Raw genomic sequence first — 27,519 nt, forward strand, 5'->3', positions numbered from 1 at the left:
GAGTAAAGTGGAACTACATCCTCTATCTGTCAAGAAGACTTGTTAGTATACACATCAGGTATAATAATAAAAACATATCTTATGATTTTGCAATAGCAAATGGCAAAATAAAATGACATGGGTGCTGAAAAAAATGGTTGCATTTGAGAAAATGAAAAAAAAAAGTGATACTTTTGTGAAGAGTGTATAAGAATCACAGTACTTGCATCTCTGCAAGCAATGTTTTTGGACAATATAATTAGAGCACTGAGTATAATCAAATATATCTATAAGATCACAAAATTAAAAGCTGTTTACATTTATGATTATATTGAAAATAATAAATGATTGTTTCAAATCCACCATAAAGAAAAAAGAACTTAAGATACAACTTGATTTTTTTTTCAAATGCAAGTTCTCTGTAATGTGAAATCTTTTCACGTAATTAAAAATGAATTAATTGAAGCAAACAGTTAGATACAAAACCTTTCATCTTTGCATGAAAATAGAAACTTTTATTCATTTTTTAACAAGACTTACATTGACAATTTTCCATATCTGAGGTAGTCTCAGTCAAATTGTAGGAAGATCTAATATAACAATTGTATGAAATTCAAAGTGCACAGAAATTGTATAAAAATAATGCAGAACATGTCATGTCATATTCCTCTAAATAATCACACAAAGGCTGTTCTACATGACAAAACAGTAATTTGTACTATCTCATGAAATGGTCATATTTGCCCAGACTGAATCCACATCTTACTTGTACACTGTATGCTCATTTGAGTCTTTTTTTTTTAGATGATGTTTCATGGGAAGTTAAGACTTGTGATAGTAAAACTGCTTTTGTTTCTTTGTTTATTTGTGGGAGGTTTGTTTCTTTTTCTTTTAATGTAGAAGTTGCAGACTGCAGTGTTCAACATATCTGGTTGAAAGTCATCTGCATTATGACAGTAATCCACAAAAGAAAAATCACTGTAGTGACAAAGAACAGTTTGTAACTTTCTATGATTATGCTTAATGATTTTTCCAGTTAAAATGATAAACATCCAAATATTTTCCTTGTGAAATTTTATGTTTTACTATTTTTATTCACTTTAAAAACTGCTTTTTTATGTTAGTGCGATACTGCCCAAAGTTAATCTACTGTTTTGGAAAGCTTTTACAAGTTTCAAATGTAACTCTTACTATGTAGTTAAAAAAAGGGGCTATTGTAAAATACCTGTGTTTGAGGAATTATTTTAATGGACATTTTTATTGATCTATATCTTGTCTGAAAATCTCCTCCTAATTCCACTCAAGGATGGTTAAACAGGCAGCTTAAAATACTCATAAATACCATTAGTTACTATTATTAGGGCAGGAATACTATAAAATATATGGAAATTCTTAATAAGAAAATTAATCCTGATAATTTAAATTGAAAATGTTACCCATTCAAGGGCTATATATGTAGGAGAAGGTTTTATGATACTGAAATAAAACACAAAATTACCCCAAAGTATGTCAAGCTGTATCTGTTTAACACAGTGAATGAACAGGCTTGAGAAATGGGCCAACATCTCTCCATGGCTGGCATATGCATGGATTGAGAGAAGCCTTGCAGGGAATGACTTGATGATATTAGTGGATAAAAATTTTGGACATAATCCAGCGGTGCGCAGTCACAGCCCAGGAAGCTAATCATATTCTAGGCTGCATCAAAAGGAATGTAACAAGCAGGTCAAAGTCTCTTGTTCCACTCCACACTTGTGAGACCAAATGGAGCACTGCATTCAGATCTGGTGTCCCTTGCATATGAAAGATATGGACTTGTTAGAGCTGGTCCAAAGTAAGGCCACAGAAAATGACCAGATTGTTGGAACACTTCTATGAACTGAGATTGCAGAGCATAAGAAATTGCCTTGAATAACAGACAGTTCTAAAAACTGTGAACTTTTGAATTTGAAGCAGAACTGAATACAGAGGTTAATAACAGCCTGATGAAAACTTAGAGAGAAACTGTAAGAGTAAAAAAAAAAATTTATATTCTTCAGTTTTGAAAACAGTCACTTAATTTAAATAAATGTGAAACAAGCGATTCAATATAATGAATTCTATAGAAGTCCTATTTGTTAAGCATATTCCAAAAAATGTGTGATGTGAAATAATTTTGTGTATGTTATGAGATAGCTTGTATAGTAATTTTTTTTCTTCCTTTTGGAAATTAAAATAATATTTCTTTATCTATCTTCACACTTTCTTGCTCTCTGTAAATTTTGTTGCTTTTGAATTTTTTTGGACAATAAATCATTCTTTCACACAGAATGACTGCTTAGTCACAATAAGAACAATAATAATGCGTATAAAAATATTAGTCCTCATAAATTTCATTGTTGACTGCCTGTATTTAAAGTGGAAAAATTTCCAGATTATATTTTATGAAAGACAGCATCATCTTAAATAATCAACAGAAAGAAAAATATTTTAAAAATATTTTATGTTGAAGATCTTTTATTTTTCTTTCATTTATTAGGAAAAAAAAAATCCTATTTCATGCTGTAGGACTAATAAGGCTTCTTCAGAAGCCTCAAGGACTTTTAAAACATCAGAGAATCCAAATTTATACCTAACTAGGCTATTAAGCAACCACATTAATCTCACTGCTGGTGTAAAAAATGGTCAAGGTGCTACAAATATCAGATACTGCAATGATACAACACCTGAATCTTAAGCAAAAAGAAAAAAATAAAACAGATATTTAATTCAAAATGCCAAATATGCTTTGAGCATTACACAAAATATTTTCATTACTATTCCCTTTTCAGTTTCTGAGCACTGATGTAGGTATAAAACTGTGGGGGGAGGGGGGGGAGGGAAAGACCAAAAAAAAAAAAAAAAACAGACAGCAGTAAACAACACCAAAGAAAGAAAGAAACAAACAAACAAAAAAGAAAACAAAATACCTCATTTACAATCATTTACAGTATAACAAAGCAATTTGCAGACTTGGATTTGGAAACGTGGGTAAAAGTTTATGTTTATGTGGGTAAAAGTAAATGTTAAGATAGAAAGATCGAACACAAATTTGATGCATAGCATATCTTTTCGCATCTGTTTATCAATGTATCTAGCTATCTACCCAATCTATTTATCTACCTGTTATCTAAACTTTGAATATGCATGATCGCTTTCTGTCTCTGTCATAGAAGGTGATCTTACATTTCACTGATTTGTCTGCTTTTTACACTTTGCTAGCATTTTCTTCCTGGTTTTATGTATCTGATATTTTAGACTTTAGTTTTATTAGTTCTCTTTCACAGAATCAGAGAATGGCCCAGCTTGGAAGGGACCTCAAGGATCATAAATCTCCAACCGCCCCGTCACAGGCAGAGCCACCAATCTCCACATTTAATAATTAGACCAGGCTGCCCAGGACCCCATCCAACATGGCCTTGAACACCTCCAGGGATGGGGCATCCACAAAAAACAGTAACTTCTCCCTCAAAAAAACTAAGAATTACTTTTAACAGTCTTGAATTAATGTTATATGGTCTTTGTGACTGCAGGTTTAGTAGTGCCAGGCAGGACAAAAATACTAACACTCACTTTAAAATTTGCATTGATGAAAAAGAAAATATGTGAAGACAGGATTTTTCAACTTTGATTCCTTTTTTTTCTCTAAAGTAATCACAGTAATTTAATGATTCAGTAGATGAACAGTCAGAATGACTACATGCTTAAGATCCAGCTCATGTTTTACAGAAATTCTGATACTTACAAATCTTCGTACCTCATATTTCAAAAAAAGGAAAGACTCATTGGAAATAGGAAGGTCATAATTTTCCTTGCCTGCAGAATCCATAAGATATGTATAGAATCTTGTGAGGAGAGTACAAAGTAAAAGGCAAGGTTACAACCCTAGATGTCAAGAGGGCAGACTTCCAGTTCTTCAGAGATTTGCTTGAAAAACTTGTATGAATAAAGCATTAGAGAGAAGAGGGGCACAAGAAATCTGGTAGAGCTTCAAGGATTAGAATGGTCCAAGCTTTAGAATGGTCCATCCCAAAGAGCAAGAGATCAGGCAAAAATTCCAGGAGACCTGTGTGGATGAAGGGAGAGATCCTGGAAGTAGTCAAACAAGAAAAAGGAACACACACAAGGCAGAAGCAGATGTGGTTGTAAGACCACTCTCAATAATCCTTGATTACCGTTGTAACTGGAGAAGTGCCTGAAGACTAGAGGGACGAAAATGTCACTAGCTGTGAGTTTTCACCAGCAATGAACAAGAACGTACATGCCACACTTGCAAAAATCTGTGCCAATGGAGATGATCCACCGTTACTGTCACCACTGCTGAAACACAGCATCATCTCCATGAACATTTCATGAATGTAAGTGGCTGTATTTTTTTCTGCATGAAGGAATCCACTTGCACACCTTCAGATGTGTCATTTTGTCTATGTGCCATTTTGTCAGATTGCTCCTCTGCTATTATTTGTCACATAGCACAGAATATAGTGAGAAGATTCAATTTATACTTTCATACTATCAACATTTGCCTTTGATGTTGTGGACCAACATAGTAACATAGGAGACATTATTTTTGGACCAGCAGAACAGCCCTCATAATTCACCTCCCTTAAAAAAAAAAAAAAAAAAAAAAAAAAAAAAAAAAGCGTATTACATTTTAATGTAACCTAGTAGTAATGTACAACTCCTTGTTATTATATAGTAGCATCAAAACAAGTATTTTCTGCCCATAATGATTGCCACAGCAGGGGAAACAAACAAACAAACAAACAAACAAACAAAGTATCAATATTGTTTTCTGAAATTCAGTGCAGTTTCCATTCACTAAATTCTTACATTCATTTTCTAATACATTACTTCAAAGTGTATGAGCTGAAACATTCCTTACTTTTGACTGCAAATGGCAGGAAATTTGATGGGAAAGCTGATTTAGACAGCGTATTCAATAAACATGCCCTTTTTGAGATATCTGAGTGACAGAAACTTACTGGCAAAGAATCTGTATATTTTCCTTGCATAGCATAAAGACAGAATTCTGTTTTGAAATTTTACGTTCCCAGTGACATAGAAGTATAGCTGAAGATTATAGTCTCATTGCTAATGCTACCCAATTCCCTTTAAAAATATATTTAGACTACACATATTTAAATATTTATCATTAATGTGTTTATATATGTTGAAAGCAGAGTAAAAAACAAAAACAAACAAACAAAAAAACAAAAAACAGGCTAATGGAAAAAATAAGTACTAGAAAGTAAAGGGATAAAAATGCATGGGCACATTCTGCATATAAGACATGAATAACCCAAAAAAAAGAATATCAAAATTAATTAAGAAATATTTATCTAGATCCATTTATTTATTTTCAATCAGCTAAAGCAATCAAGATGTTAATAGATAAAAAGAATTTACTGTAGAAGCTGGTTTTCAAAACTGATTAAAAATTAGTATCACCTACATTGTTTGTAGAGAAACTCTGTAGAATACACTCTATGGATGGTCACACTTTTCTCCAGAAAATCATTGAATGAAGTGCAGAACTGAATAAGCATAGATTATAAACACTATAGAAAATAAAGGTCTTGCTCAGTAGATTATTTCAATTTCCATTAAAACTGGAGTATTGAACATATAGGAAAGAAATGGCATTTATTTTTCTCTACTGAAGTAATTAGGACTCTGTCATTGTACACCCGAACAATGAAATGTTGAAAGAGAGTTTTTCAATATATACTTTTGTTGTTTTAGATCACTCCTTATTTCTAGTGATTATTTGATCATAAGTTTATGACGTTAGTATTATGCAAATGATAGACAAACTCATGGTGAAAAAAAAGGTTAATAAACAGATCTTAATAACTGAGCTGTCCTAGAAAAACTAGTAGTTCATTCATATATGATATAAACTTTACAGGTTCTCAGAGTTAGATGTTTGAATCTGGGGCTAAATTGCAGTTTCAGTAAATTGCTGAGTTTACAGAGTGTGAACTTAGTTAATGAAGAAAGCCTGACTTTCTGTATTACTCTCTAAATATTGCTGAGTTTCTCTCTGGAGATTTTCAGAGCCATTCGTCTTTTTCCATTGAAAACATTGTGGATTTACCAGATGAAAAACTTTGCAAAATCACAGAATCACAGAATTGTATCACAGAATTGTAGGGGTTGGAAGGGACTTCCAGAGATCATCGAGTCCAACTCCCCTGCCAAAGAAGGTTCCCTACACCAGGTCGCACAAGTAGGTGTCCGGACGGGTCTTGAATATCTCCAGAGAAGGAGACTCCACAGCCTCCCTGGGCAGCCTGTTCCAGTCTCCGTCACCCTCACCGTAAAGAAATTCTTGCACACATTTGTGCAGAATTTCCTACGCTCCAGAATTAGATTGTGACTACCACATTTGTTTCCTTATTTGTCATTAGACAGCAGTAAAGAGTTAAGTAGACCAATAAATAAATAAATAAATAAATAAATCAGTCTTCCAATTGTTTGTGTGACCCAGAGACATTTTTTCTTCAGCTTGTTGTAAAATCCCAGTAGAACCTTCTTGACTGTAATTGTTTACTGTGTGTTCCCTCATTCAGGGGTCTGCAAGACAACAGAGCGGCAAGGCAGCTCTCGACCGGGCAGTTCTCGCGAGAGCGGCTGACGCGATGGAGGCGTTGCCAGAGCAACGGCAGGAGATTTAAACAAGGGCAAAGCCAGAAGAAGCCCTTGATCGCCGACGTTCGCTGCTTCGGAGCTGTTCCAGCCAGAACCGCAGCGACTGACCGCGAGGTACAGGAGGGTTTCGGTCGGTTCCCTCATTCAGGGATCCACGAGACAACAGAGCGGCCAGGCAGCTCTCGGCCGGGCAGTTCTTGCGAGAGCGGCAACGCGGCGGGGGCGTTGCCGGGGCAACGGCTCTGCATCCACCCCCTCGCCTAGAAAAAGCCTCAGGGAGACAGAGAGAAGGAGTCGGGGTGTGAGAATCACCCGGGCTGTTTTAACGAGGAGAAACACAAAGCCACTCATACACCGGACTACCCAGCAAGGACGGTTGTTATCACTGTCAAGTGAGTGGTAAGTGCGCGGGCTCCTGTTAACGACCCGGCAACGGGGCGAGGGCAGAGCCAGCACTACCGGCAGCAGAGCAGGGCTGATCAGTCACACCCCATGAAGGCTATCTAGTAGTGTTAGTGTGCCTGCTGGTTTGCAATGGCTGCACCCGGGCAGAAGGCTACCACCACAAACATTGTGGAGACCCAGACGGAAGTCCCATGCTCGCGCAGAAGGAAGACTGCAGCCAAAAAGAATGTGGAGACCCAGACTGAGGTTCTGTTCATGCTTGAAAGGATAGCTGATGCTAAGACAAGTATGGAGACTCAGACTGAGGCCCCAACACAGGATGCTAGTGCGCAGGACACTGGCTGTGATGAGTGCCAGAGCCTGGCCTTTGCAGTGCAGTGCTAGGTGATGGAGGCAGCACTTGTATAAGATGTGACCAGCTAAATGATTTACTCAGCCTTGTGGTCGACCTGAAGGAGGAGGTGGAGAGGCCATAAAGGAGTGTGAGAGGGAGAGTGACTGGTGGTGCCAGTCCCTATCAGCCCCGAGATCTTGGCACACAGCTGAGGCTCTACATGGAGCACGTCAGCACCTCTGCTGCCTTGCAAACTGGTGGGAGAGGAGAACCAGCAGGCAGACGATGCTGCAGGGTGCCCCCTGTCCTCTCCTCCCCCTAGCAACAATTTGAGAAAGGAGGAGGAGTGGAAACATAGCCCGGCTCAGCAAAGTGGGCATCCCCCATCCTGATCATCCTTGGCTCCCCAGGTGCCTCTGCACAATAGGTTTGAAGCCCTGGAACTCGAGGGAGAGGTGAGTGAGGGTGTGGAGGAAGGTCCACCCATGAGGTTGCCTCAGGTGAAGTGGTTGACCCCACGCCTCAAGGCTGCCCCCATCCAGAAGGACAGAAGGGTGGTTGTCATAGGCAACTCCCTGCTGAGAGGAACGGAAGGCCCTATATGTCGGCCTGAGCCTACCTGTAGGGAGGTGTGCTGCCTCCCTGGGGCACGGGTCAGGGACATTTCTAGGAAACTTCCTGGACTGATTTGCCCTTCTGATTATTACCCCTTATTGATCGTTCAGGCTGGCAGTGACGAAGCCACTGAGAAAAGCCTCAGGACTATCAAGAAAGACTTCAGGGGACTGGGGCGGGTAGTTGATGGAGCGGGCGTGCAAGTGGTGTTTTCTTCTATACCTTCAGTGGCAAGGCAGGATCTAAAAAACCCACCTCATAAATAAATGGTTTAGAAGTTGATACAAACACAGGAATTTTGGGGGTTTTGACCACGGGGCAATTTACTCAGCACCTGGCATGATGGCTGCAAATGGAAGTAGCCTGTCTCTGAGGGGTAAGAGGATCTGGCAGGACTCATTGAAAGATCTCTGAACTAGGTATGAAGGGGGAAGGGGACAAAACAAGAGTCACTGGGGTTGAGCAGGTTGTTCGAGGGCTCGTACCAAACTTGATGGGCAAAGAGAGTGGAGTACACAGGGATGGACTGGGGCAGGAGGATGCTGGGGATGCTGCTGTTCTAGGGGATCCCAGATCCTCTATAAACGTGGTGAGACAGAAAGCCCAGTTGAAGTGCTTTCATACCAATGCACACAGCCTGGGAAATAAGCAGGACGAGTTGGAAACTGTGAGGCACTTGGAAAGTTATGACCTTGTTGCTATCACGGAACATGGTGGGCTGACTCCTATAACTGGAATACCAGCACTGAGGGATATCAGCTCTTGAGAAAGGACAGGCGAGATAGGAAGGGTGGGGGAGTTGCTCTCTATGTCAAAGAGTGGATAGAGTGGGAGGAGCTCCCTCTGAGCAACAGTCAGGAAGAGGTTGAGAGCCTGTGGGTTAGAATTAGGGACTGGTCTAACAAAGGGCAGCTGGTGATAGGCGTATACTACAGACCACCTGATCAAGGGGAGACTGTTGACGAGGCTTTCTTGCTTCAGAGGCAGGACGCTTCGGGCTCACAGGCTCTCGTCCTGATGGGGGTCTTCAACCATCTGGATATCTGTTGGAAAGACCACACAGCACGCTGCAAGAGGTCCAGGAGACTACTGGAATGCACTGATGATAACTTTCTGGTCCAGGTATTGGACAGACCAACCAGAGATGAAGCGTTGCTGGACCTGCTGCTCACCAATGCGGAGGAGATCATTAAGGGCGTTAAGGCTGGAGGCAGCCTAGGCTGCAGTGACCATGCCCTGGTTGAGTTTGTGATCTCGAGGGATGTGGGCCTGGCAAAGAGTGGCGTCAGGACCCTGAGCTTTGGAAGAGCAAACTTTAAGCTGCTCAATAGACTGTTGGCCAAGATACCCTCGGATGCTGTCTTTTAAACCAAAGATGTTGAGGAGAGCTGGCCACTCTTCAAGGATGCCTTCCTGAGAGCACAAGAGCTCTCTGTCCCTCTCAATAAGAAAGCGGGCAGAGGAGGTAGGAATCCTGCGTGGCTCGACAAGGACCTGCTGGGCACACTGAGGACAAAGAAAGGTGCGTACAAGCTCTGGAAACAAGGGCGTGTCACCTGGGAAGAATACAGGGATGCCGTCCAGACTTGCAGACGTGCGATCAGGAAAGCCAAGGCGCGGGCAGAACTGAACTTGGCGAGGGATGTGAAAAACAATAGGAAGACATTCTACAGTTTACGCTGGCCAGAAGAGACAGGCCGCAGTAAGAGTACCTCCTTTGGTAAATGTAAAAGGAGAACTGGCTTCAACGGACAAAGAGAAGGCTGAGGTACTGAATGAGTTCTTTGACTCGGTCTTCACTGGCGGCCAGGATTCCAGTATTTCTCAGGTTCCTGAGCCCTGCATCCCTAAACCTCTAGATGGGGGCCGAGGTGGTAAATCCTCCCCCACAAGTGAGGGCAGAGCAAGTCCGAGACCGCCTTATGAGACTGAATGTGTACAAGTCTGTGGGGCCGGATGGCGTGCATCCCAGGGTTCTGAAGCAGCTGGCTGAGATGGTTGCCGAGCCGCTCTCCATCATATTTGAAAAGTTGTGGCTGTCAGGTGAGGTCCTGGATGACTGGAGGAGGGGTCACGTCACTCCCATTTACAAGAAAGAGAGCAAGGAAGACCTGGGGAACTACAGGCCGGTGAATGTCACCTCTGTGCCTGGGAAGATCGTGGAACAGATCCTCCTGGACAACATGCTTGATCAGATGAGGAATGAGCGTGTGATCCGAGACAGCCAGCATGGCTTCACCAGGGGAAGGTCATGCTTAACCAATTTGGTGGCCTTCTATGGAGTGACGGCATTGGTGGACAAGGGAAAGGCGACCGATGTCATTTAGCTGGACTTGAGCAAGGCCTTTGACATGGTCCCCCACCACATCCTTATCTCCAAATTGGAGGGATGTGGATTTGATGGGTGGACCACTCAATGGATAAGAAATTGGTTGAAAGGCTGCACACAGAGGGTGGTCATCAATGGTTCTATGTTCAGGTGGAGGCCGGTAACGAGCGGTGTCCCCCAGGGGTCTGTCTTGGGACCGGTGCTCTCTAACATCCTTATCAGTGACATAGATGACGGAATCAAGTGCACCCTCAGCAAGTTTTCTGATGACACCAAGCTGAGTGGTGTGGTTGACATGGTGGAAGGAAGGGATGCCATTCAGAGGGACCTCAACAGGTTTGAAAGGTGGGCCCGAGTGAGGTTCAACACAGCGATGTGCAAGGTTTTGCACTTGGGCTGGAGGAATCCCAGGCATACAAACTGGAAGGAGCGGTCATTGAGAGCAGCCCTGTAGAGAAGGACCTGGGTGTCTTGATAGATGAAAAACTTAACATGAGCCAGCAGTGTGCCCTTGCAGCTCGGAAAGCAAATGGTATCCTGCGCACCATCAGAAGAGGGGTGGCCAGCAGGGACCGGGAGGTGATTGTCCCCCTCTACTCTGCTCTTGTGAGGCCCCATCTGGAGTATCTCGAGTGTCCAGGTCTGGAGCCCCCAGTACAAGAAAGACAGGGAGCTGTTGGAGAGGGTCCAGAGGAGGGCCACAGAGATGATCAGGGGACTGGAGCATCTCCCCTACAAAGACAGGTTGAGGGAGCTGGGCTTGTTCAGCCTGGAGAAAAGAAGGCTGTGAGGTGACTTCATTGCAGCCTTTCAGTACCTAAAGGGAGCCTACAAATAGGAGTGGAATCAACTCTTTGGAAGGGGTAGATAACTGCAGGACAAGGGGAAATGGTTTTAAGTTGAGGGAGGGAAGATTTAGGTTGGATGTCAGGGGGAAGTTCTTTACACAGAGAGTGGTGAGGTGCTGGAACAGGCTGCCCAGAGAGGTTGTGGATGCTCTGTCCCTAGAGATGTTCAAGGCCAGGTTGGATGGGGCCCTGGGCAACCTGGTCAAATATTAAATGGGGAGGCTGCTGGCCCTGCATGTGGCAAGGGGGTTGGAGATTCATGATCCTTGAGGTCCCTTCCAACCCTCGCCATTCTGTGATTTTGTGCTTCTGAGTGCTACCAGAAACTATGGCGAACTTAGCAGGAACTTAAAAACAAACAAACAACAACAACAACAAAAAAAACCTGACAAAAAAATAAATATATATCTGAACTAGAAATACATTTCTCTGCATCTGGGTTCTGTATTTCTAGTGCTATCATGTCCCTATCTGATAGCAGGATTTCTCTATCTGATTAAATCCGTTATGATTTCTGCAGAAAATATGTTTGCTCTCCCTCACTTTACATTATGTTTACATTTTAGTTGCTTTTTGAGTATCTCAGAGGACGTGGTTTACAGAGAGATTAAGGTCTTCATACATTTATTAAAGATGAGTGGAAGTTCTTTCCAAACAGCTCAGTATGTGTGTTCATACTTGCAAAAATGAAAAGGCACAATAATGGATTTTCAGTGAAAAATTATGGGATAATTTTCATACAATATCCTGGAACCTGAACCTCAGAGTGACTGCGGACATGCAAAACTGCAACTGGGGCCGAACGGGTGGCCAATGCATCTTCTAAGATACTGGCAGCCTCTGAGCTGGGTAAACCTTCTTGACCCATTCGAGCCAGCAGCTTAGCTGTGAAAGCAGAATCCATCACTATGTTGCAAGGAATGTCTTGCCACATCTCTACCGAGATCGCCACACCCCTCACCTCCAAAAGCTGGATACTGACAGAGGGGTCAGTAAAGATAGCGGTTTCCCGTACTCTTCAGAGCCTTGCCAAACTTCTGCTCCCTGTTTCGTGCTAGAGGAAGCATCCGTAAACAGAGTGGGCCCTTGAAGGGGAGTGACCTGTACCCTAATAGCTAACGACACTTGGAGAGGGCGCGCTAACTCAAAAACAGGCAGTGAGTCTGAGAAAAGAAATTTGCCTCCAAAACCCTGGAGCGCAACAAGAAGAGGCTCAGGGAGGGGCTACAATTCACGAAAGGAACCCTGCAGATAGATTATGTCAGGTTCCTGCAGGAATACTCGCACAAGCATCAACCGAGCCTTGCGGAGGACAGTGGATAAGATCTCGAGCCATGAGGTGAATGCTCGTGTCGGGACCGAAAAGAGCCACCACAAAGGCTCTGGCCTTGCACTTAGAGCATGTCCCATGACTGCAGCCGCCCCTGCTTCACTACGAGTCACGGCCACTTCCAGAGCTCCAGTGGGGTTGAAACAAACGAGCTTAGCATACATACAGTTCTGCAAGATCTCACGCCATGCAGAAACCATTTCTGGGGTAAGAGTGCGGGGTTCATTAGGATCTGCCCCTTTGAGCTGATCATAAAAGGGCTTCATGAGCCAAGCAGGAATCCCCAAAGCCCCTCTAACCCATTGTATTGCACCAACCAGCTTTTGAACATCCCCTGTTCGGCTGGATATCAAGGCCCACCTGGTGGACCATTGCAGGTTCAAATCAATACCCTAGGTATACCACCTCCGGGCCTCTCTGAATCTTTTGCTCAGAGATCACGAAACCAGCAGTTGTGAGAGCATCCACAATCTTAGACTCCAACAACTGCAGTTCCGGAAGGAAAGGAGCTGCTAGCAAGAGATCATCCATGTAATGACAGAGGACACACTGTGGGAAAGTCTCCCTCACCAGCTCCAGTACCCTCCCCACCATAAGCTGATATATGGTGGGAGAGCATGCCATTCCTTGAGGCAGGACCCACTTTTAATACCTTTCAGCAGGCCCAGCATTATTCTCGGTTGGAACAGTGAAAGCAAACGCTTCCCAATCTTCCTCTGCCAGAGGAATAGAAAAGAAGCAATCCTTAAGATCAGTTACTACTAACAGCCATCCTCTGGGAATGGCTGATAAAAGAGGGCCACCCTGTTGTATGGCTCCAAAGGGGACCCACTGAGCATTAATTGCATGTAAGTCATGTAGCAGGTGATAGGCCCCTGACCATTTCTTAACGACGAACACAGGGTGTTCCACGGACTAAGTGAGGGTTCAAGATGCCCAAGGTGAAGCTCCTGAGCAAGCAAACATTTAAGGGCCGCAAGCTTATCACGTGTAAGGGACCACTGATCTACCCCAACGGGGCGGACATCCCATCTCCAGCGTAATGGAATGGCACGAGCAGCAGACAATTGGCAGACAGTGGCCCTAATCATAAATTGTAATGCGTGCCCCAAGCCCCCTCAAGAAGTCCCTCCCTAATAACGTACCTGGCACCTGGGCTACAAAGGGAGTTATCAGGACAGGTTTTTCAACGGTCCTGTCCCTGTTTATTGACGTGATTTCGACTTCATCCTTTGCCCTCTTTGCTGGAAGAGAATCTCCCACACCCGCCACTGCACGAGATGTATTCAATGGCCAGTCACTTGGCCATTCGTGATCCGATATAACTGTGACATCTGCCCCAGAATCCACAAGTGCAGTAACAAATATAGATCGTGGGCCTGTGTAGTCGGGGGGTAACTCCCCAGCATACGAGGCCACGATCTTAATGAGGGGCCGATCCTGACAATCCAGTGTCAGCGCCACTGTGGGTGCATGATGAACTCAAGGGAAGGACCTGGAGTTGGCCCAGTCAGAGGAATGGGGGAGGGGCCCTGGGCCAGGGGGACCCTCCCACCTTCGTTTCCCTGATGGTGTTCATCTCTCCCGAGCATGCTCTTACTTGGACACTGGTGGGCAGTATGGCCATGGCCTCCGCAGTTCCAACATATTGGCTCTATCGGCCCCCTGGCCGGGCCCCGCGATCCTCACACACCATGCGCGATCGGACAATTTGCCTTAATGTGACCCGCTTGGCCGCACCCATAACATGGCCCCTAGGGCTGTCGTGCCCCAACAGCAGCGACAATAGCCGCCGCTAACCCTTCATTGGTCAGAGATGCTGCCTTTTGCTTATCCAGAATATACTTGATCATCTCCCCAGGCGTACTAAGCTGTGGAGCAGCACGGAGAAGTTCCCTGACTTCCAGCTGGCTCTGCTGCCGGAGACAGTCCATAATAACTGGACCTTGGGCTGATTTCAGGAGTTCTGACCCCTGTATGGCCTTCAGGAGCCTGTCCGCAAAAGGAGAGAATGATTCCGTCGGCCCCTGGATCATTTTGGTCCAAGGGTCCACAGGCTCCACACCCTTGGCTACTCTCTTAAACGCTTGAATCATCGTATCTGTAGCTGCTATAAGCTCCCCTGGCCTAAGCCTGGCTACTTCTCTTTGGGGGGCTTCCATTCCCCTGACCATTCCCACCAAGCGCATTAATGAGGACTCATGTAATGGGTGGTCGGGAATTGATTCCACAGCCCCTATAGCTGCTCGCAATCCTGTCATCCACTCTGAGGACCATAATGTATACTGTACTGGAGACAGTACTATACACATCAAATTCGTTATGCTGTGAGGGAGAAGGGGACCTACAGATGTCATGGCCTCTAAGGCATTCAGGGTGAGGGGTGAGTTCAAGCTTCGCTTCTCCACGCAGTCTAGCAGGCAGGTAATGCCCTTTGGATCAAGAGGTACCCACTCAGGGTTTCCTTTATTGTTTATAACAACCGGGAAAACTTCCAATGATCTTCCTTCATCTATCAGACTAGACCTGATCTTTCCCCAGTCTGTTAGTGTGCCTTCGTTTCCCAGAACGAAGCTGCTTCTGCCTCCCCCCCACTGCTCTCTTCCCTCAGCTCCGTGTCAGGCTGATAAGACGTCTGCACTTCATCTCCCCTCCCTGCCCCCCTCGGCTCAGTCCTTGACTGATAAGAAGTTATCTGCTGAGGAGACTCCTGATTGGCTGCGCATTCTCTCATCTCCTTAAAGGATATCGTGGCCGCTGTAGCCAAACAGATGGGTCCAGTACGGCAGTGGGCGGTCAGCATCTTATCCCCCTCCATCAGGCACAGGCGGGGCGGTCGGCAGCAGTCGAACGTAGTCACCATCTTGTCCCCCCTCACCAGGCACGGCACCGCACGAACATCTAAAAGGTATATCGCTCCCCATATCCTCCCCTTTATTCCGGAGATCGTTAACACTTTCACCCTGACTCCTCCCATCTCCACCAGCTGCTATAGCCACGCCTCCTGCTCCCCCCGCCAGCGGGGCAAACCCGAGAAGCTGTCGAACGGCCCCCGTCGCCTCCCCCTTTTCCTCTGTTGTTTTTAATATCCCTAACACCAAACCCCATGTTTTAAACTCTGCACCCAATTGGGCATTCATCGTGTGCTGTACAAGCAGCAAAGTAATCTCATCTCACTTCTGGGGATTCAAGCAGCAAAGTAATCTCATCCCACTTCTGGGGATTCAAAATATCCCTGGGGTCCTCACACACCCCCTCCCACTCCAAGCGGGACACTACGGCAGCCAATTCCTTTTTAGAAGGTGTATCCCTGCCGCCGTAGTCCTTACCCAACTCCTTACTCAACTGCAACAATACCTTAACAACCGATTCCATCCTGCGCAGGATCAGGCCACACTCCGGACCTCAGGTCACACACCAGACCTTGGGGGACATCAGGGGGGTGACAGGCCAACATTCCTCACACGGGGCACCACTTGTTGTCCCCGTTCTCGAGGTCTGGTCCGCCGGGGGCTAGCGATCTCCCCTCGCTAGGATCATAGCAGCACTGACACCAATATGAGGATGCTGCAAATGGCGTTTATTATGACTAAACAGCGATTTATATATCCTACATGCTTCATCTACGCCCCTTAAGCACGCGTGATGACCCACAGCAGAGCAGGGGAGGTCCTATCCCGTCACATCCCGACTCCTCGTTAATGCCTACTACAACACTGCTCTTAAGAGCAAAACTTTTTAATAGGAGCAACAGTAAGATATCATATTTCTCCACATTGTCTTTCATTTATGAAAACTATAAGAGCTTCAAAGGTATGCACACTTCTGTAGATTTCTGTCATAATTAGCAGGTGAAATATTCTTTAAGATTTTATTACTTCTGTAAAGAACACAGGAAGAGAGATCCATCCATGGGTCTTCTGCAGTTACATTGGTTTCAGCCTTTTTAAAATCCATGTAATTGGTAATCAAAATTATCTTTGCTCATTCTACTCACAGCAAGAGAATAACAACTTTCAAATTGTACCAGGGTGCTGTCATATTCCTGACAGAACAAATTTGCAATAAACCATCATCCACAGAGACACTAGGCAGAATTCATTCATGATTAAATTGATGAAAATCCAAAGCCTGCTGAACTTTGTTAAAATATTATCTGTTGATTCAGAACTGAGTACTCAGAAGGCAATGGAGACTGTGGATTGGAATATATACATAAAATTCCTTGAGTTTATTTTGGAACATCTGACATAGTAATAACCTTTGCCAGCCTAGCTAATGCATGGCAATGTCAGTTCAGTGGCTCATAAAAATGAAAAAGAAAAAAAGAAAAAAAAAAAAGAAAAAATTAAAATTGTGAATTTCAATGATAGTATGAAATGCTTCTCTTTCTCCCAATAAGTCAATAATAATAATAAAAAAAAAAACATAAGTACAATCTGATGAGTAGGTAAAATAAATACAAATGAAAAATTTAAGAAATACAAAGAGAAATGTTCTTGTCTAAGGATTACAGGGAGAGCCTGACTGTGTTAGCTTTCCTTTGCACATCACATAAGAACACTTAATTCAGAGTAAATATATAAAGTTAGTGAAGTTCAACACTCATTAATCCTATCAGAAAGAAGTGGTTTAGTTAGCACTTTAAGGTTTTCTGTTTCTTTTAAATCCTTACTGAATTTTAATTTTTTTTTTTCATTTATTTTTAATTTGAAAATTGACAAAGCTGGGATATCTGTATTTTACAAAAGAGATAAAGGGTCTCAACCTCTTTTTGCTATGATGGGAAATGACACCAATAAAACATAATGACTTAATTTCAGAATAATTAGAAGGCTTAGCTGGAAAATATTTTTCTCCTACCATATGACAAGTGGCCTACTCAAAAAACTTATTTATAGACATTGTTAGTATTCTGACATTTAGAATAAACTTTACAACTTTTATAGCCTTCAAAATGATGAAGATTGCTATTTTCTGATATTCAGTAACTAAAAGTGGGCTACTGTAAATATTCTCCAATAAAAATAAAAATAAATTAATAAAATTTATAAAAGAGTAGCAAAACAAAATAAAACTTACATTAACAAAAATATTTCATTTAGATCCTGAATGCTAAAGCAAAAAAATAAAAATGTGACACAAAGAAAACACCAGATTACTACAGAAACACTAAAAAAATATTTCTCTTCTATTGTTTAAATATCTGATAATGAAGATTACCTCAAAGATGACAAAACTATTTAAAACTATCAAAAATAATAATTAAATACTGAAGAGATCAATATGGATTAGGATAACTTTGTCATAATATGTGGTTATCTATATAAGCAACAATTTAACCTCATTTATTTTTTCACATCTTTTTATTTATGTAGTAGAAAAATGCTGCAGTAGCACAGACATCATCTCCCAATCCTTATCACACACAAAAAAAGAGCTAACAGCTGTTTCAGGTTGGGTTACATTTCAAACTTATGTTTAATGATCTAGAATCCTTTAGATTCTGAGCAAGGTTCACAGTGCAGATACTGTACAGAAAAATAAACAACTCCAGAATGAAGTTCAGTTTGCTGTAGAATAGAAATATAGTATAAATAAGATGGGTGTATTCTGGAGATACTTATTTATATCGCTTGTCCACATGAAAATTCAGAACAGCATAGATGGTAGCGGGCAGATATCTAAATTTATATTAAATTGCTATATTCATTCTTATAGGCCAAGCCACAGAATCACAGAATCACAGAATTGTAGGGGTTGGAAGGGACCTCTAGAGATCATCGAGACCAACTCCCCTGCCAAAGTACAGGTAGGCGTCCAGGCAAGACTTGAATATCTCCAGAGAAGGAGACTCCACAACCTCCCTGGGCAGCCTGTTCCAGTGCTCCGTCCCCCTCACCGTGGAGAAGTTCTTACACACATTCGTGCAAAACTTCCTATGCTGTAGCTTATGTTTGTTTCCCCTTGTCCTGTCTCCACGTACCACTGAAAAGAGACTGGCCTCACCACTATGGCCGCCACACCTCAGATATTTATAAACCTGGATCAGGTCCCCTCTCAGTCATCTTTTCTCCAGGCTAAACAGACCCAGTTCACTATGACCACCAAACTTCAGCAATTTATAAACCTGGATCAGGTTCCCTCTCAGTCATCTTTTCTCCAGCCTAAACAGACCCAGTTCACTATGACCACCACACCTCAGATATTTATAAACCTGGATCAGGTCCCCTCTCAGTCATCTTTTCTCCAGGCTAAACAGACCCAGTTCACTAAGCCTTTCTTCATAGGAGAGATGCTCCAGGCCCTTCACCATCTTTGTGGCCCTCCGCTGGACTCTTTCCAAGAGATCCCTGTCTTTTTTGTACTGGGGAGCCCAGAACTGGACACAGTACTCCAGATGAGGCCTCACCAGGGCAGAGTAGAGGAGGAGGATCACCTCCCTTGACCTGCTGGCCAAGCTCTTCTTAATGCATCCCAGAATGCCATTGGCCTTTTTGGCCACGAGGGCACACTGCTGGCTCATGGCCAACCTGTCATCCACCAGGACGCCCAGGTCCCTCTCTGCAGAGCTCCTCTCCAGCAGCTCATCCCCCAGCCTGTATTGGTGCATGCAATTATTCCTCCCTAGGTGTAAGACCCTACACTTGCTTTTGTTGAACCTCATCCGGTTTCTTACTGCCCAGCTCTCCAGCCTGTCCAGGTCTCGCTGAATGGCAGCACAGCCTTCAGGCGTGTCAGCCAATCCTCCCAACTTCGTATCATCAGCAAACTTGCTGAGGGTGGCCACTATCCCCTCATCAAGGTCATTGATGAAGATGTTGAACAAGACCGGACCCAGCACAGACCCCTGGGGGACACCACTGGTCACAGGTCTCCAGCCAGACTCTGCACCACCAACGACGACCCTCTGCGCTCTGCCAGTCAGCCAGTTCTCAACCCTCCTCACTGTCCACTCGTCTATCCCACACTTCCTCAGCTTTGTTATAAGGATGTCGTGGGAGACAGTATCAAAGGCCTTTCTAAAATCAAGGTAGACTACATCTACCGCTCTTCCCCCATCCACCCAGCATGTGACAGCATCATAGAAGGCCATCAAGTTGGTCGAGCACGACCTCCTCTTGGTGAACCCATGCTGACTACTCCTGATAACCTCTTTTTCTCCCAGTTGTCTGGAGATGGTATCCAGCACAAGCTGTTCCATCACCTTTCCAGGAACGGAGGTGAGGCTGACAGGCCTATAATTACCCGGATCTTCCTTCTTGCCCTTTTTGAAGACCGGAGTGACATTGGCTATCCTCCAGTTTTCAGGGACCTCTCCTGTTACCCAAGACCTCTCAAAAATGATGGAGAGCGATTCGGCAATGACCTCCGCCAGCTCCCTCAGCACACGTGGATGCACCCCATCAGGTCCCATGGACTTGTGGACCTTAGTACTGCCTAGGCGCTCACGCACGTCCTCTTTCCTGACTAAAGGGAAGTCTCTCATTCCCCAGACCCTCTCCCTAACCTCCAGGGTGTGGGATTCCTGCCGGAATGCCTTTTCACTGAAGACGGAAGTAAAGAAGGCATTCAGTATCTCTGCCTTCTCAGCATCCCCCGCTACGAGACCCCCCCCCCCCTCACTTAGTAAGGGGCCCACATTCTCTCTAGTTTTCCTTTTGCTGTTAACACACTTGAAGAAGACTTTTTTATTATCCTTTATCACTTTAGCCAGATTCAATTCCAGACGGCTTTTAGCCTTCCTCGTTGCATCCCTGCAGGCCCTACATTCCTATATTCTTCCCAAGTGGTCAGACCCTTTTTCCACATTTCATGGACCTTCTTCTTTCCTTTGAGCTTGCGCATGAGCTCCTTGCTCATCCACACAGATCTCCTGCCACCTTTTCCCGATTTCTTGCTCACAGGGACGCACCGATCCTGAGCTTGGAAGAAGAGCTGTTTAAATGCTGACCAGCTCTCAGAGGCCCCCTTACCTTCTAACACCCGAGCCCATGGGATAGCTCCAAGTAGGTCCCGCAAGAGATCGAAGTTGGCTCTCCTAAAGTCCAGGGTAGCAATCCTACTGTTTGCTTTGCTTCTTCCACTCAGGATCTTGAACTCCACCATCTCATGATCACTACAACCCAAACTGCCCCCAACCTTTACTTCCTTAACAAGTCCATCCCTGTTGGTGAGAATAAGGTCCAGTAACACCCCTCCCCGCGTCGGTTCCTCCACCACCTGCATCAGAAAGTTGTCTTCAACGCACTGCAAGAACCGTCTGGACCGTGCGTGCCTGGCCATGTTGGTCATCCAGCAAATATCTGGATAATTGAAGTCCCCCATAAGCAGCAGTGCCTGGGAACGTGACACTACATCCAGTTGCTTTTGGAAGGCCTCATCAGCCTCCTCATCCTGATCAGAGGGCCTGTAGTACACGCCCACAACAGTGTCACCGTTACCAGCCCACCCCTTAATTCTCACCCATAAGCTCTCCACTGCTACGTCTCTCTCCCCCAAGTGTAGTTCAATACATTCTAGCTGCTCTCTCACATAAAGAGCAACTCCACCACCCCATCTAGCCAGCTGATCTTTCCTAAAAAGCACACAGCCCTCCATGACAACATTCCAGTCATGCGAGCTGTCCCACCACGTCTCCGTGATCGCAATGAGATTATGACCTCGAGACTGCACGCAGAACTCCAGCTCTTCCTGTTTATTCCCCATGCTACGCGCATTAGTATACAGGCACTTAAGAGAAGCAGCATCCCTCCACCTCTCTCCAAGCCTTTGAACTCCACTGTCTTCACCCATCAAGTTCTGTTTGGAGCCTTGAACTGCCCCCTCAGTCCCAGCGGTCCTCATTTTGTCCCCTTCCCCCTTCATACCTAGTTTAAACACCTGTCAATAAGTCTGGCCAGTTCCTCAGCTAGAACCCTCTTTCCCCATGGAGATAGGCTGCATCCATTTGCAGCCATCATGCCAGGTGAAGCCAGATTGTCCTTGGATTTTTTTTCTCACAAGCTAGTTAGATAATCATTCTCAGAGTCCAGGAACATTTTGTGTCACTACTTAATTTATGAAATGATTAATATGGAATCACAGAATGGTTATGGTTGGAAGGTTGGACCTCTGGAGGCCATTTGGTACAATTCCCCTCAAGTAAGGATACCTTGACCATATTGCCCAGCACTGTATCAAGATGGCTTTTGAAGATCTCCAATGAGGGAGACTTCATTACTATCATCTGTACAGAAAATAACTGCATTCTGATATTCAGACGGAACCTCCTATGTTTTGATTTGTGCCTCTTGGCCTGACACTGGACTCCACTGAAAAGAATCTGACTCCATTCCCTTTCCATCCTTCTTTCAGGTATTAATACAAACTGATAAAGTCCCAACCGAAACTCCTCTTCTCCAGGCTGTTTAGTCTCAATTGTCTTGACCTCTTCTCATAGAAAAGGTGTTCCAGTCCTTCCATTAATATTTCTGGCTCTATATTGGACACTTTCTACTATGTCCATGTCTCTCTTGTACTGGGAGGCCCAGAACTGGTTACAGTTCTTCAGGTACAGCTTCACCAATAATGAATAGAGAGGAAGGATTGCCTTTCGTGATGTAATTGTGATAGTTTTCATAGTGAACACCAGGATACCATTAGTCTTCTTAGCAACAGAGCACATTGTTGACTCATTTTCCATTTGGTGTGCATCAGAACTCCTAGTCCTTTTCTGCAGAATTTCAGAAGAGATGAAGTATTATGGATTGACCCTTTTTCCCATTGCTTTTTCTCCTGCACTGCTCAGGGAGAGAGGAGGTAGAAGAATGGTCAGGGTGAAGGTGTTTCTAGTTTGCCTTTAGTTCTCATTGCTCGACTGTGTTATTCACTGTCAAAACATTAAATTAATCTTCCCCAAGCCAAATACGTTTTCCTCATGACACTAATCAGTGTATGATTTCTCTGTCCTTGTCTCAACTCATGAGCATTTTCTTTGTCTTTTCTCTCCTTGTCCTGATGAGGATTGTCTTGATGGGCACTTGGAGGACAGTCAAAGTTAACCTACTACTTATATATAGAAGGATAGTTATCTACATTGACAAATTTAAAAGGGAAAAAAAATAATAATAATAATAATAAATGTCACTTTAGTTTCTTACTTTCAAGATAGCGCTAAGACAAACCCCACTCGCAAGATAAAATTTCTGTTAGTTTAAAACATAATGGCATTGCAAGGAGCAATGTCTGTTCCGTAAAAGCTTATTTAAAATATTAGCAAGGCCGATACCAAATTAACAGAAACATCTCCATATTCTATGGTATCAAGGAAATCCCATTTTGTAAGCAAGAATCAATTATTAAAAGAAAAATCTATACAAGAAATATTATAAAAGGTTCTTCCTGTACATTTTTCATTAGACTTCAAATGTATTTTCTTATACGCATTAAAAATATACTATCATTCAAGGATTATATTTATGTTGTGATATTAGCTGCAAGAAGCAAGAGAACTGAAATAAGCACCCTGTAAAAAGAGGTTTTTGTTTGTGTGTGTGAAAAGTGATAATTTCAGCAAGTTTTTTAAAATGTTTTAAAATTTCATAAGAAAGAAGTATATCTAATATTTTCTGAAACTGTCTGAAGGCAAATCAATATAATTTGAATAAAATAAAAGTGATTAAACCAATTTTATTTTAATGAAGATGAAAAAGTGGATAAAGAGAATATTCTGATCAATAAGGACATTTCTGCATTATGTATGCTTAGATATATTAATGGAGTATAGAATCACACAATCATAGTGGTTGGAAGGGACCTCTCGAGATCATCTAGTCCACCTCCCCTTCTAGAACAGTTTCCGTAGTGTATGTTACAGAGGAAAGCGTTCAGGCAGGCTCTGAATTTCTACAGATGCGGAGACTCCACAGCTTCTCTGTGCAGCTTGTTCCAGTGCACTCATAAGTGAATTAATTGCTCATAAGCTCCAGGTTCTTATTCATCTCTGTAGCCCTTCTCTGGACTTTCTTTCCAATCTCTCTTGATATGGAGAGCCCAGAACTGGATACAGTGTACCGGTTATGACATCACCAGGGAAAAGTAAAGGGGGATGTCATGGTTTTGTGATTTTTGGTTTTCAGTATTACACATCATAACATCATGTGGGGCACTGGAAATGCTCAAGTTCTGGGTACCTGTCCAGAAGAGAAAAAGAACTACATTCCCAAGGGCACTTTGCGGTCACAGAGAGGAGATACAACTCCTGGCAAGGTCACCTGATGTGCTCTTCTTCATCAGCTCTCCTCCTGTCTCCCTGCTGCTCAACTGGACTGCACATCTCACCTCAGCTTTATGGTGAAGCCTGTCCACCTTTCGGACATTTCTCTCTCTCATTATATTTGATTTATTAGTTTCAATTCTAATTATGTTGTATTATGGTGTGTTATCTTGCATTCCGATACTATATTTAGTAAACTAGTTTGTTTCTCCTCAGATTGTTGCTGCTGTTTTTAATTATTTTGGGGTCCCCTGTTCCCTTTTTCCGGAGATGCGGATTTTGCTAAATCCCTCCGCCCCGTTAGTCACGGAACTGGGCCGAACCAGCCCGTAAACTGTTGACAGGGGAGGATAATCTCCATCAATCTGCTGGCCATGTACTTTTTAATGGAGCCCAGGAAACCATTCACCTTTTGGCCACAAGGGCACACTGCTGGCTCATGGCCAACCTGTTGTCAACCAGGATACCAAGGTCCTTCTCTGCAGAGATCCTTTCTAGCATGTCAGCCCCTACCCTGTATTGGTGAGTGAAATTATTCTTCCCTAGGTGTACTTTTGCCCTTGTTATATCACATAAGGTTCCTCTCTCCAGCCTGTCCAGGTTTCATTCAATGGCAGCATGGCTCTCTGTCATGACAGCCACTCTTTCCAATTTTGTATTACCAGCAAACTTGCTGATGGTATACTCTATAACTTCAGGTCTCTGATACATATGTTAAACAAGTACTCCCTCTGGGGCCTCACAAAGACAGAGTAGAGAGGGACAGCCAATTCCCTCTCCTTGATGGCCGCCCCTCTTCTGATGTAGCCCAGGATACCATCTGCCTTCTGATTAGCATACTGCTGGCTCAAGTCCACCTTTTTGTCCACCAGTACCCTGGGTCTTTCTCCCCAGGGCTGCTTTCAAGAAGTTCTTCTCCCATCTGTACACAGTTCTGGGATTATGCTAACACAAATGCAACACCTTCACTTAGCTTTGTTCAACCTCATTAGCTTCTTGTGGGCCCATTTTTTAAGAGTGTCCAGGACCCTTTGGATATCATTCCTTCCTTTTATTTTATAAGCTGTTATCACTCAACTTAATGTCATTTTCTCCCTTACTTAAAAATTGGAGTAACGTTTCTCAATTTCCAATCACTGAAGACTTTTGTCTGACAGCTATGACTTTTCAAATTATGATGAGAGTAGCTTATCATCTACATCAGCCAGTCCCTTCAGGACCTTTGGGATGCATGTCATTCTGTCCTATGGACTTGTACCCCTCCAGTTTCATTAGAAGAGATCAAACTTGTTTTTTGTTTACAGTGGGAGGGATTTTGATCACCCAACAACCGCGTGGGGATGTGAGCAATGTGAGAATACTGACTACTGCCAGTGAAAACTGAGGAAAAGAACTTGTGTACCTCAGCCTTCTTTGTGTCTGTTGACACAAAGAAGTCTCTCCCTTCTCATTTATCAGAAGAGATACATTCTCCTCAAATTTACTCTTCTGATGAAGGTAACTGTAGTATCCCCTGTTATTTTTCATATTCCTCACCAAATTCACTTCCATCTGTGTCTTTACTTTCCTGATTCCATCTTTTCATGTCAGCTCAGCATCCTTGTATTCTTCCCAGGCCATACATCCCTGCTTCCATTGTCTATACTTGTCCTTCTTTTCCCTTAGTTCAACTCACAGATGCCTGTTGAGTATGATTTCTTATCCTGGGGGATGGAAAACTCTTGTACTCTCAGAAAGATGTCTTTAAAAAGTTGACATCTTTGTTCTGTTCCTATGTTCCTAAGTTCAGTTTCCCAGAGGATCTTATCCAAAAACATCTTAAACAGCCAGAATTTTGCACTTCTGAAGTTTAGGGTCCTGACTCTGCCCTTTGCCAGGTCCATATTCCTCTAGATCACAACCTCAAACTTTCAGATTCTCTCATATTGTCTGAATTTGTATCCAAAGACCTGTACCATATACCCCTTTCTATAGAAGCACTGCTCAATATATACAGCTGAATCTTAACAATTTAAACATTTTACATTGAAAAAGACTGGATACCTCATGAGCTGAAATGAAGCAGATGAAATTTAAACCAACATCAATATTTTATGAATGCATTCAATTGGTTATAAAAAGGGATGAGTTCTATCTAGCCTCAAGTCTCCTTATTTCTGCAGCCAAGGACTAGTCTCTGCCTTTGTTTTATTTTATAATATAAAATACAGGCACATCACAGCACACCCATACCCTCAGGTTCCAACCTTCTCTCAGTATCAAAGCAGACAGTTTAACCTCAGTTCACATAAGTCAGGTAGTGCCAAACTCTTATGGTTATTTCTGTAATCTACAGATCACATATATCTTAATTTATTCTTCTGGAGAATTTGTGTTTTATATTAATAATTAAATAGTGACTGCCTGAAAAAAAAAAAAAAATACTTAAGAATTGTAAATGTCAAAGGTAACATTCTGAATAGTGATTTTGTTGTTGCTGTTGTTTGTTAGTTTGTTTGTTTTGGGGATTTTTTTTTTTTTTTGTGGGCATGAAAATAATTATTTATCTCCTTTCACAGGACAGTCTCATTTAATGTAAGTGGGAATTAAACTTATAAATCATATAAGTAGCTTGTGAAGCAGTGCAACATCAAACAAGCTTCCTGAGCCAATACAGTGATTAACCTTGTATATCTGGAAGTTATCTTGAAAATGACATCCGGAAGATAAAAAGGAGAGATGACGAACAGCTCCATTGCAAGCAGAAGAACATCTTTTATTCCAATTTAACACTGCTGGCAGCATGAGCTATAAAAAAATAAGAGCTATGTTGCAGAAAGCATTTTTTACTATATTTTCATTTTTTCATGGAATAGTTTAAAATAAGTTTCCATCTCATGTAGTTTCAGAAGAAATATCATCTGTATCTGAGAATCACTCTTGTGTTTTTATACTAACTTCAAGCCAGCTCCTCTGAAAATCCATCACAGTATATCAGTTGAAATATCCGCACAAATGTCATTATCAAAATGTTTGTCTTACAGAAAGAATGAAAGGTACCTGAGAACAATGACAGGGAATCAATTCCTTACGAATCTGTTGAATAGGGCAGATGTCTGGATTCTGAAATGTAGTACATACTACCACAGACTTAGTTACTGACAAATAAAACAATAATGAGATTCAGACCAACTGTCTCTTACTGACTTTGTATAATTAAGGTGCAGACCACCCTGTCACAATGCATTTTGCTGTATTTTTTGTTTGGTTCACCTTATTTTGTTTTGTTTAAAATTTACAGGAAAAATCTTGATGACCATTAAAAATAAATTTAAAAAATTAAAAATTATTTTAAAAAATTAAAATTAACACTTCAGGCACAAGATTGATGGTGAATGGCAGAACAGATTGATGGTGAATGGCAGAACAGTCTGGAAAAATACCACTTCACATTTGTTTTACTATTATATTCTTTCATATTAATCTCCTTTTACTTACTGTAGAACATTAGAATGATGGGCCCTACGGCTAACATGGCACAGCTTAGTCATTTGTCTGTCCCTTGGCAATTTGCTTTTGTTTTTCCTTTTATTTTTTTTCTTCTCCATTAGTTGAGCCATACATAGAAATTTTGTTGTTAATATGTACCTGTAGATTCTAAATATATTACTTTTACATTAAAGTTATAACCTATTTTCAATTAGACAATAATATGACTTTCTCTTGAAGGTTCTAAAGATCTCAGCCCAATCTGCTGCTTGGAAAACTCTT

The 27,519-nt window shown here is 42.7% G+C and overlaps 1 protein-coding gene and 2 long non-coding RNA genes across 3 annotated transcripts; 2 read left to right on the plus strand and 1 right to left on the minus strand.

Moving 5' to 3' along the window:
* The first annotated feature begins 6,498 nt into the window (after positions 1-6,498).
* Positions 6,499-11,844, plus strand: LOC146545748 (uncharacterized). Its single transcript, XR_014880971.1, has 2 exons — positions 6,499-7,050; positions 8,987-11,844. It is a non-coding gene; the product is annotated as an uncharacterized LOC146545748 (long non-coding RNA).
* Positions 11,845-14,266: 2,422 nt separating this feature from the next.
* On the minus strand, positions 14,267-15,652 carry LOC104917485 (uncharacterized). Its single transcript, XM_085229552.1, has 2 exons — positions 15,391-15,652; positions 14,267-15,066 (listed from the first exon to the last, which is right to left on the minus strand). Exons 1-2 carry the CDS (start codon positions 15,650-15,652, stop codon positions 14,267-14,269), a joined length of 1,062 nt encoding a protein of 353 aa, XP_085085678.1.
* Positions 15,653-23,779: 8,127 nt separating this feature from the next.
* Positions 23,780-27,097, plus strand: LOC146545749 (uncharacterized). Its single transcript, XR_014880972.1, has 2 exons — positions 23,780-25,266; positions 26,328-27,097. It is a non-coding gene; the product is annotated as an uncharacterized LOC146545749 (long non-coding RNA).
* The last annotated feature ends 422 nt before the right edge of the window (positions 27,098-27,519 follow it).

The sequence above is a fragment of the Meleagris gallopavo genome, chromosome 1 (assembly GCF_905368555.1).
Source record: "Meleagris gallopavo chromosome 1, MGAL_WU_HG_1.1, whole genome shotgun sequence".
Classification (NCBI taxonomy): Eukaryota; Metazoa; Chordata; class Aves; order Galliformes; family Phasianidae; genus Meleagris; species Meleagris gallopavo.

Coding starts and splice junctions, on each gene's coding strand:
- LOC104917485 (XM_085229552.1), bottom strand. CDS start 15,652: ATGAATGCCCAATTGGGTGCAGAGTTTAAAACATGGGGTTTGGTGTTA. Junction 15,067..15,390: donor TTCGTGCGGTGCCGTGCCTG/GTGAGGGGGGAC, acceptor TGGGAAACGAAG/GCACACTAACAGACTGGGGA.